Below are 11,777 nucleotides of genomic sequence, written 5' to 3'. Positions count from 1 at the left end.
TGAAATATGTGATAAGTTATTAATAAATATATTTTATATGGCTTAATGTATACTTTTACTCCTTACACTAGATGCAAGTAATTTCACACTACACAGAAATATTTTTATTTCGGCGAAATAAACAACGGCGACTATTCAAAACGCTCTGTTTAAAATTCAAAATTGGTCATTATATGAAAACTATTAAATTATTTGCTAATAAATTTTTGCTAGTATAAATATTCAAATACTGTTGAAATGGGACAAAAGTTTGTCAGAATATGGAACCTATTGCGGGCTCTGCAAATAAGTTTCAAATTGTTTTGACAACTTTGTCTCATTTCATGAACTTTATTAATTAAAATTTAACACAAGTGCAAATTTTTGATAATAAAGTCCTACTTTTTTTTAAACGCGTCAACTGTAATTATGCTTTTCCTATACCGACTAACGAACATGAATTTGCTATTAACTGTTTTCGCTTGAGATAAATTACTTAAAAAATATTAATATGAACAAAATAATAATAATTGATAATTGTAGACTGAAAATATATATTTGCTATGTCTATGGATTTTATAGGAATTTTAATTTAAACTGCATCATCAAATACTTGTTCGTAAAACCCCTTGGAGCAGAAATTGGAGTGATTTCTGCAAATTGCATTTAAATTTAACTATCTGTATTTTCATCCCCTTAAAAATGTAGTCTTTTAAATGTCGTTAGTAAATAATTACTAGTTATTAACTAGTTTCAGAATTTTGTATATTTTTAACTGAAAATTTTGTTCGTATAAGGTTGCAAAAAAAAAAAATCAAGACTTGTATAAAATTTTGAATATCCTGAATTTTGTATAGTTTTAACCGAAAATTTTGTTCGTACAAGGTTACAAAAAAAAAATCAAGACTTTTATAAAATTTTGAATATCCTCATTATGTAAATTTTTATAAATTTTTGGTAGAAGTGGTAAGGGCGTTATTTTTCTCAATTACTTTATGAAGAATCATAGATCGCAATATCATTTTGAATTTTTAGTTTAGTCATTATAGGATTAGTACATAACGCTTAAATGCGTTGAAGTATTTTGAAATACAGTACGTAAACCAAAACACAATTTTCACAGATAACCGAGCGTGGCATAAGTTTTCACGAACGGCGTAGTGTCCACTAAACACGTTTCTCTGAAATAATATACCTATTTATTATAGAAAAATTAATTTCTTACTAAGAGATTCAATTATCTCGCAATCATTTTTACTAGTTCGATTATTTTTTACAAAAGTCGCACTTACTCGTCTTCCCATGGGCAAACTTCTCGCCTCTGTTCATCCTCTGCGCTGGTTCCAGCGGCCTGATCCGATTCTTCGGTTGGTCCTTCTGTTTTTGAATCATTTTTATCACCAACTTTAGTTTCTGATTTATCACTAGTTTTGCCATCTTCTGTGTCATTAATTGGAGTCGATTTTGATTCATCAGTTATTTCTCCTGACACAGATTCCTCAGAGGTACGAGTCACATTTTCTTCGCTCTTTTTGGACGATTCGGACAATTGATGAGGCAGCTTCATCTTAGAATGGTAAAAGAAAATGTAAGACGACATTGAGACATTGATATGCTTCCTTTGATAAGAAGTTTTATTTTATTATATAAGATTAAACAAACTTATACTTGTACGTTCTGCGTAGACCTAGGTTGAGGTTCAACAAGTGCAAAATCTTCTTCGGCAGTGGGATCAACTGTTTCAACTTCTGCAAGCGGCGCAATCGCTGTTTGTCCAGCAATGTTAGGAGGAATTGGCGTCGGTAACGGAGTGCCTTCACTGGATGATGCAGGTTCCGATAACAATAACTATGGCAAACAATTAATACACGTAATATCCACAATCGCACCTCAATTATGGGACAATCAGTAACTTTCATACCTGGCTATCCGCTAGTACTTCACTTCCAGCAGTATCATCTTTTTCTTGTTGTTCCTCAGGTTGTTCTTGCAAAGTGTCCTCTCGTTGTCCATGCAGTGATTCACTAACACTAATCGCAGGTGTTCTAGGAGTTCTAGGGGTTGCAACTACTGCACTTGTAATTTCCCCAGATCGCGATTGTGGGATGATTAAGGGTAAGGCAAGAGCATGATCCGCGGATAAAAACAGGGAAGAACTAGCCAAACCGCTCGTCGTAGTACTTGGCAAAGTTACTGATGCTCGTCTGTGCTCTGGTTGAGCTGCTATCGAAAGTCTTCTGAAACAAATTGAATTTAGTGAAGATAAGCTCGGCAAAGTGTTTAGAATTTATTCCGATAGTAACCTTGTTGATCTATTATCACAGTCCATAGTACTCTGTCGAATCCCGCAAGTGCGACGCAATCTTTCCGCAACCTCGCCGACTGCTGCTGCAGCAATTGCACTAGTCGAATTAGCTCCAATAATTGCGGCATTAGAAGCTGACACATTACTTTCATCACCCCGGCAAACGAATCTGTATTCGAGTTTTTGCGCGATTTGCCTGCTGAAGACGCAGGACTCACCGCACCTGAGGGCTCTTCGGAAGTGGAAGCTAAAAATTAAAAAATAAGTTTAGGGATTGATAATTATGTAATGAGTTAGATTTATAGGATTGTTACCCATTGGTGTTCGTCTGCTTGGAGGTGGTTCAGGCCCAGTTTCCCAGGGACATACATCACAAGTATTTCCTCTTCTGTCCAGGTCTGCGTCATCGCAACTGCCTCCGGCGATTGGTTCTCGACTGTTTAAATTTTCATTAAATAAATTTATATTTGTGCACCTACTTTTTATTATTTATTTATTAATCTACCCACAACGTCACTTCTTAAAAACAAAATTATATAAAATAAAATCTCTAAATTACAATATTTTCTCTCGCCATAAGCAAAACTTACGTATCTTTCTCTTAAATAGTTTTTCTGAAATAACTATAAAATGATTTCATCTCCAGAATATATTGATTAATTTCTATATGGCTATAGAAACGTTAATTAACAGCTTGATAAACCGATAGCAATTTATCCATTTAAGTAACATGAATGACAAGACTATCACCGAATATAATATCCTAGCCAGAATATATAGAGAGGTTCAACAATCTCTTATTGATCACTAAATCTATTAAATTACCATATCAATTCTCATACAATCCTGTTAATAAACGCTAAATTAAATTGATTTTCATCGATTTCACTTATGAAATAGACAGGGTGCTTGTAATAAATGTATACTTAACTTCAGTAAAATTAAAAAAAGCATAAAAATATCAACGTACAAGAATAGTAATATTTTAGTATTATTCATAAGTATATCTATCCATGTCTTCTAATAAAAAAAAAATACAACTATAATATACACAACATCAAAAAATAGATCACATCAAGATAATAGATGGTGCTTTAGCTATTAGAAATAACTTTTTGTGATACACATTAAAATATCGATGATTAAAATCAAACATTTTCAAAAACAATCAATCAATGATTCAAAAATCCTAAACACCAATAGAAAAAGTTTGAGTTAGTCTGAAAAGAGTGGTAACACACACATCTTCGCTAGATTTTATATTCTCAAAAAGCAGAATAAAATTTAACGTAAAATCTTCAGAGAAATATTGAAAAACCAGAAAATCTAAAAAGTTTCTTTTTAGTTTAGGAGAAAATGATGAACAGTTTGCAAAATATAGATGTCAAAAAATTAGTGATAAAAATATTGATTATTTTTGTTCATCAAATTCTTTTATCCGTGCATGAAGAGTCTTTAAAGTTATTTTCAGTTATATCAGAAATATACACATTTATTCATTCAAATGCCAAAACTTACGAAGCCTGAGGTGACTGATGCGGGCCTGGTATGTCGCCTCTGAAAGTCGCGGTAATTTTTAATATAACAAAAGTCGCGGTGTGATTTTTAGTATTATGAATTATGATTATGATAATGTAGTATATAAACTAAATTTATATTTGATTAACTTGTTTTTTGTAAATACCTATATGGAATATCACTAAGGTTGCTTTGGCTGTGACTATGGGGTACCAGTCCTGTTTTGTTGCCTTGACCAACGGCCAATTCGTGGGCAGATCCGCTCAGGCTCCTGTCGGATCCTCGTCTTCGGTAATGGCCGGGCCCAGTAGCTAAAAAATGGTAATTATATTTATTATTTATTACCATTTTTATACATTCAATGTCTATTATTACCTGTTGAAGCAACCGGCGCAGGATGAACTGGTCCAGGTACGTGCGCGCTTGTCGGAACCACACCAGTATGAGGTACTAAAGATGTGGAACCAGTGGTTTGTTGAAGAAGTGCTGCATTTGGAGGAGTTGTCGTTGATGTCTTTTTTCGAGCAGCACCACCGAAACCAAAGAATCTATAACGAAAAGAACCTACTTCATATTTTCTATTAGGCCATCCTAAAATAATTCAGTACACTCATGAAAATAAAGATACATCAACATCAAAATGTAAAACATCAGGTAGATAGGGTTTTAGATTTCTTATTTTGAATATATAGCAATTTTATTATTATTGATTATAATTACCGTTTTTTCTGACTAGGTTGAACACCAGCAGCCAGCAATTGTTTATAATGTTCACTGCGAACAAATCGGGGATAACAGTCCTTTTTCAGGAGCAGCGCGTACACGTGTTCTGCCGCCGCGTCAAAAGCGAACCTCGTGGGAGCTTTAAGCTCCTTTTGGACTCGTTCCATAGTTTTGCCGTCGATGTTGATCTCGCAAGGAGCTCCAGGTGCCAAAAATTCCCTGTAGAAGAAATCGGTAATGTAATAAAAAATGTCATTAGGAAATAAAATTATGCTTATTGTATTATTTTTCTACTCACTCATAAATTTCTTTAACTTTCCGCTGAATTTGCGAGTGGGCTGATCGCCTCAGATCATTGGCCGCCGTCCAGAATCGGATGTTCTCGTGGCTGTACTCCTTCCTTAGGTAAGCTGTAAATTCTTGCAGACCCGTGGGGTCTGACACCAACTCCTCCATGGAATGGGCCCAACGTCTAACACGTTTTCAGTTGGTGTTCCACACTGGAAATAGAAAAAAAAATAGATTTGACGATCATATTTATACCTTTATATAAATACAATAGTTCAATATCTCACATGGGTCCATTCAGTTGCCAAAAAGTGGTGTCTTCAGATACCCAAGGGTTGGAAGGCAGAGAAGGTGTAATCAAAGGGTCGTACTCCGCGTATGTTTCCGCGTATTGCACCAACCCTTCGACAGCTTGAGAAACTTTTACCCTCGTTCGAGTCAAACTCGATCGCAGAAGCTCCACCTGGATAAAAAAAACAATAAAATAATGATAAAATATTTTCATTTCCATTCTACATCGTTATCATAGATGGCAATTAAACCACAATGTTTCCACATACATATCAGACCTTTAGTCAAACCCAAATCAAAAGGCTATTTAGTGTACGAATGTCTGAGAGAAACCATATTATTTATCAATTAATTACGAGATAAATACAACAACCATTTATTTCGCAAACTTTGACAGAATCGATAATGGACCTTTGTCTATTTCGCAAACTTTGACAGAATCGATAATGGACCTTTGTCTAAGTATTTCTGTGTTCACAACTAAAAATAGGTCAACGGGTAGCATAAAAACTTTCGAAATAAGTCATAATTATAATAAAGTACAGATTATAAAGTTAAAACTAGTTCATAAAATTTTAAATAAAATTATTAGTGCATTACTAATTGACAATATTTTATTCAATCAATATAAAATTTAATATGCATATATAACTTATACAATTAATTCATTTAATTATAGAAACAATGTGGAGAGTGCTTTAAATTGAATCATTAAAAGTTTCATGATCAGGAATTTTAGTTTACAAAATTGCATGCTTATAATAATAATTACCAGTTTACACTATGAAGAGAAGCGAAAAATTTCCGTTTTAAAATAAGCAATTTCGTTGAAATCGTTTAATTATATTTTTGCGTCGTCAGCAAAAAATAAACGTTGTAATGGAATGAAAATATCCTTAGTCGTTTGCGAGCAGTTTTTATTTCCTAAGATTATATTACGTATTTAGAAAGTGGCTTTTTCAAATTGAAACAACTGAGGCATAAAACTTGTGAAAAAAAATTATATATAAAAAAATTAAAAAGAGTAAAGTATAACATTTTTTAAGAACCTCGCAACAAATTTGTAGGATTATATGATGCAATTGCATTTAAAATTATATATTTCAAAATGTAATCAAAATTACATATATGTTCATTAAATCATCATGCTTTACAATTCCATTTTCCAATTAATTTTTATTGTACCTCATACAATACATAATTATAACAAGATTTCAAAGCATTTTGTATCAAAATACATAACAAATATAAACAAAGCATACCACTATATAGACATTAATTTAATGAAGTCTATTTAACATGTGATATATGTCGAACTACGTGCTAAATAAAAATTAATTATTTCGAACAGAGTATTCGAAACAAACACATATAATATTCATTTTACTATCGCCAATGACATATTAATATTAACAATTCATAAATATTATTTAGTATCGAATTAAAATATTATTATTATTTAGTGAAGAAGTGTTACTTACCTCTTTTCGTACATCATCAACAAGGGTTCTTCGCCCTCGTCCGGCCGTGTCTGTCCCTCGAGGGGCACCGGGCAAGGTTCCAGAGAACTCGACACACCAGGCGGAGGCCGGTACACGCGCCGACAGAATGCACGCTCCTGACTGTCTGCGATTATTTTATCGCTCTTTTTTACGTTCTTTTGCTATTTTCACCTGGAGAAAAAATATACATATTGGTAATATAAATTGACCCTATATATAAAAAAACCTATTCATTCCTATAAAATATATGCAGAATAAATATATTACCATGGTCTTTCAAAATTTGAAGTAAGTTGTTGGTTGTGTTGTTTTTTTAATTATAAGTATTAGGGTATAATTTCTATCAATTCTATTACCTGTTCCTCAGCTTGCATGGTGATACAATCCCATTTCGCCTTCAGGTTGTTTTTGAGGGAAGCCAGGGCTTCTGCTTCGTACTCCCTCAGGCCATGCCTCTGTCGATTCCTCATCGATCTTTTCAAAAGATAGATCGCATATTCAACATTGTCAGGAGGTCGATTTTGCCATGGCCAATAGTAAGGTACCTAAATAAAATAGATTTATTTCTAATTATTCAAAGTATGGCCTATGCACATTCCAATTAATGCATGCCCATGCACATTGAAACAAGGATTAATATTTTAATTATTTCCTATGTAATACATCAATTGCAATCCTGGACACGATTCAATCACCAATGACGGGCTATTGATTAAATATGCAATACTTAGGTTCCATATATCCCTGATATACATTTAGGTAATACAGTAGAGAAGGTATTCTCTATGTATCGTCTATATTTATAGAGTGGAGATAACGTATGCATTATGTATAGGAAACCGATACCGAATATATAGGAATGGGAAAGCAGAAAGCGAAGCTGCTACGCAATGAGATCCTCTGATCGTATTCTGCTTCCTGAGGTTTTACGAGGAGCTTCATTAGCTTCATAAGAATACAGGGGAAAGGATATTATACATATATATATATATATATATATATATATATATAATATAATATATATATATTACTAACACGTAATCAACATAAATTTGTAATGTAGGTAATGTATTCTACGTATGTCTAAAAATTTGATAAAACAAATATATAACATAGAACAATATTCAAAGTTTCAATAAAAAACAGAAACAATGTTCAAATCGACCTGATGAAACAAACATTTAAAAAATAAGTCTACGCCGTAACCCAAGTGCTACGGCGCACGGTGGAGCCGCCTTGTACTTTCATGGCAATACTATTGAAGTAACTTTAAAATGTTCATTTAATTTATTACTAGTCCCAATTTTATTTAAACTGCAAAACAGAAAAAAATAACAAAAATATTGTGAATATATCTTCCTCTCATATTTCATCGTCAAAATCCGCCAAATGTATATAGTGTATAATTAGAATTTTACTCTGCACATGCGTTCATAATGTTTAATTAAAATCGAAAATGGCAAAATGACATGAAACATGTTGCCTTGGGTAAACGTAAATGCGTGCCGAATATAAAATTAACGACATTGTTATTGCTTTTACTGCAACATTGCTCACATGCGCACTTAGCAAAAGAGAAAATTGAGTGTAAAAATAAATCAGGGTTACTGGAAAACAACAGTATGGTGTTTTCCAGTGTTAGAACGCTTGTGGATGGAGTGGAGTTGAGTAAACACAGGTTCTGGTGTAAGTAATTACATTCGTAAATGAACAATTATCAAGGACAGAAAATATAAATATATATATATATAAATTTATATATCAGTTATTACCTGAAATCGATAATAAGAGCTGTCGTCTTTAACCACAAGATTCTTAGAGTCGCTGACAGGAAAAAAATATCCGTGCTGGCACAACTGATTTGCAATATTTAATGCTTCTATAAATTCAGAAAACACAAGTGTATTAGATAACAGAATATTAATGTTACCAGAAATAAAAGATTATATATAAGTTACCTGATTCCTCAATTACAAGTCGATCCATTAGCCATTCAATTAAATCATAACCTGTAAAGGAAAAAGACACATAAATAAACGTAATAAAATATAGTGTAAATATGTTAATTTACTAATTATTTTTCACTATATAAAATATGAAAATCGAGGTGTGATATTAGTCATTTAATATTTTGTCTGTTGCATAATTTGGAGGTTGTCAGTCCTTTCTGTTCGTCAAATCCCGCATAATTTAATCCATTTTCACGAGTAATTTTAGAAATATGTAAAATCGAATAGAATGTCAGACTTGTCAGAATATTTATATAAAGGAAACGAGCGGCATATTACACCGACAGAAATGTTTAGATATAATATTTGTTCAAAGAATGTGTATACGTATATATGGGTACTTCGACGGGCGAATAAAGGGGTAGTACCTACTTCTCATGAAACCCGTGTGTACTAAACGAAGGCAAATAAAACTTGTGTAAATTGAAAATAAACCGAATATCAGATTTACTGAAGGCGATACTGGTAATCATGTTGACTTGGCAAGTATTGGAAGAAAAAAGTAGCTTGGAAAGCAATTAATAGTAAATGAGGAACTATTATAGTGTAACGTCTTAAATGATGATACTGCATAAAATCTTTTTTTAAAAAAAAAATATTGGCCTCCGCTTTACAGCATTTTTAGCCACTTACATCATTCATATTATTTTTCATCATATTCTATACAATTCTTATATATATATATATATATATATATATTTCTTATACATTCACCATATATATATATATATATATATATATATATATATACTATCTCTTTTTTTATCCTAATCTTCCATTCAATTTTCTTTACTGATTTTCAATCTTCTTTTTGTTTCTCAATATATTCTTCTCATCTTCTAAACTAAGCTTTTTTTCCTTCTTACTTCTAATACATTTTTTTCTTGTATTTTACAACTTCTAACAATTCTTAATCTACTTTAATTTTATATTTTCAATTCTGCTATTGCTGGAGATTCGAACCAAATTCTGATGCTGATATAAATATGTATAGAAATAAATATAGCACAATTTGAAATTTTAAATATTTGCCATAACGTATATAAAACACACTGTGTCTTTCGCAAAATGATGAATATTAAATATAATTTAAACAAAAATTGAATAGTTTCAGTAATGCTTTTATAACTCAGCAGAGATCCAAGCTCTCTTCGGTATTAGCATGGCAGGTCATCATCAACTATTCTAGACCGGGGATCGAACCCAGAACCTTATGGTCAATGGAACTTTTGATCCGTGCATCTTACCACTAGGCTACCCTCACCCACAGAAAAATGTATAATAAAGATCAAGGGCAGGTAGTAATGAATAAAATAAAAATGATGTAATGGCTAAGTGCTATAGTGATTGAAATAAATTTATTGTATTATATTATAAATAAATTAAAGTAAATAATAGTAACTTACCTATAAAAGCGAATGGTATAAATGTGAGGAACATTTTTTGAGTGCGCACACGGACACCATTTTCGGGATCCAGCATTTCCCGTACTAACTCTTCCATCTGCAATAAAAAAAAAATAATTTAATAAAATTATTATATAGGATTTTAAAATATCAATTTTACTTTGATTAATATTTAAATTACAATTATCAAATTCGACTCTTACAATCTAATATTTGTACAAGGCGAAACAACCCTAATCCATTCCATGTTCTTGCAAATTGCAAATTTGTACCTAATTACATTTTAATATGCGACGAAACTTTGTATAAACGCATTTCGTCATATAATATAATATTCTTACATGACTTTCGAACATTTGCAAAAGGAATTATGCATAAGACTTACCGGCGCGTAAAATAGACGGAGGACTGAGGGAAATAATTTGCATTTATAGATGGTTCATTGCTTAAAAAAGCAATAATTTGTTTTAAGTTTATGTAATACTTTAGTGGAATTTTTCAAAGTCCCAAAAATCTGAAAAAAATAGTTTCTAGTATTTACTATATTTATAATTATTCACTTTTTTCTTAATTTTGTATCTTATTCACTTCAAGTCACTTATATTATTATATTATATATTATTTATTTATATCTTTATACTGATAAACTGGCACTTTTATTTAGTATTTGATCAATTTTACATAAACCTATTAAATTAAATTTCTTCTCCCTATTATGTTGCTCCCTATAATGTTGCTAATACAGCTATGTCCGCCTCATTATTATTATTTATATATAAAATTTATTTAAATTTGTGAAGTTTTCAAATAAATAAATAAATACTCAATTTTTTTATTAGTTATATGTATTTTTTTCAATTTATTTCCTATCTAAATTTTATTTCATTTATGAATTTTCCACCTGCTGCTCTACTACTAGATTACGTCGCCGTAAGCTCCGGTATGATTAGCACACCCTGTTTAGAATTTCATGGCGTTATAAAAGTTTCCGTCATCCAAAGCGTCAGTAATTACAACCTGCTGCTGAATTTTATATCATATTCTAAAGTCCCTAACAAAATATCGACTAACTTCATTTTGACGATGAAGATTATAGAAAATATAGAGCTGGGAAAAGACATATTACTGAAAAAAATCCAAGGAAAACGCGAAGAACAGATGAACAACTAATTGACACTACATTGTAGGAGGTTGGCAAAGAAATTGCCAATGTATAAATAATGAACAATGAAGATTACAGAAAATAAACAGCTACTACCTGGGAAAAGTCATTGCTGATTAAAATCCAAGAAAAATAAGAAAAACAGATAAACAACTAATTGACACCACTATTTAGGAGGCTGAAAAAGAAGTTACCAATGGATAAAGATAGTATAATAAAGATAATAGAAAATACTCGTATACAGCTACTGCTTGGGAAAAAACATTTTGTTGAATAAAATATAAAAAAAATGAGTGAACAACTAATTGGCTCTATATTCTAGGAAGCTGGAAAAGAAATTTCCATTGGATAGATATTCTTACATACTAAGTTTCAGTTTATGTTTAAATCATCAGAATGTGCAACTATGTTGTATTTTATTTTAAACTGTTTGTGTATTTTTTTTAATTTATTGAATAACAATCAGTCCTTAACAACGTTATGATGAACCTTCTCTTTGAACTGTTGACCTATCCATAACTGTTAAAATTTTATGTTTTACTAAGGAGTTTATGTAATCTCTCTTTCATACACACATACTTCTCCAATTTTAGC

The 11,777-nt window shown here is 31.5% G+C and overlaps 1 protein-coding gene across 1 annotated transcript; it reads right to left on the bottom strand.

Moving 5' to 3' along the window:
- Positions 1 to 877: 877 nt before the first annotated feature.
- LOC113383217 (regulator of G-protein signaling 9-like) lies at positions 878 to 10,118 on the bottom strand. The gene is given in 18 exon segments (XM_026621463.1): positions 878 to 1,160; positions 1,272 to 1,546; positions 1,648 to 1,827; positions 1,901 to 2,217; positions 2,283 to 2,531; positions 2,599 to 2,720; positions 3,969 to 4,113; positions 4,178 to 4,350; positions 4,523 to 4,744; positions 4,824 to 5,015; positions 5,086 to 5,276; positions 6,586 to 6,624; positions 6,627 to 6,746; positions 6,748 to 6,777; positions 6,963 to 7,151; positions 8,379 to 8,490; positions 8,561 to 8,615; positions 10,022 to 10,118. Coding segments are annotated over 18 exon segments (2,772 nt in total). The 3' UTR covers positions 878 to 1,096.
- Between the last annotated feature and the right edge of the window lie 1,659 nt (positions 10,119 to 11,777).

The sequence above is a fragment of the Ctenocephalides felis genome, unplaced genomic scaffold (assembly GCF_003426905.1).
Source record: "Ctenocephalides felis isolate EL2017-DRISC unplaced genomic scaffold, ASM342690v1 CF-g0.4_SCAFFOLD_03570, whole genome shotgun sequence".
Classification (NCBI taxonomy): domain Eukaryota; kingdom Metazoa; phylum Arthropoda; class Insecta; order Siphonaptera; family Pulicidae; genus Ctenocephalides; species Ctenocephalides felis.
The sequence above is the reverse complement of the archived record's forward strand: the minus strand, read 5'-3'. Positions and strand labels throughout refer to the sequence as shown.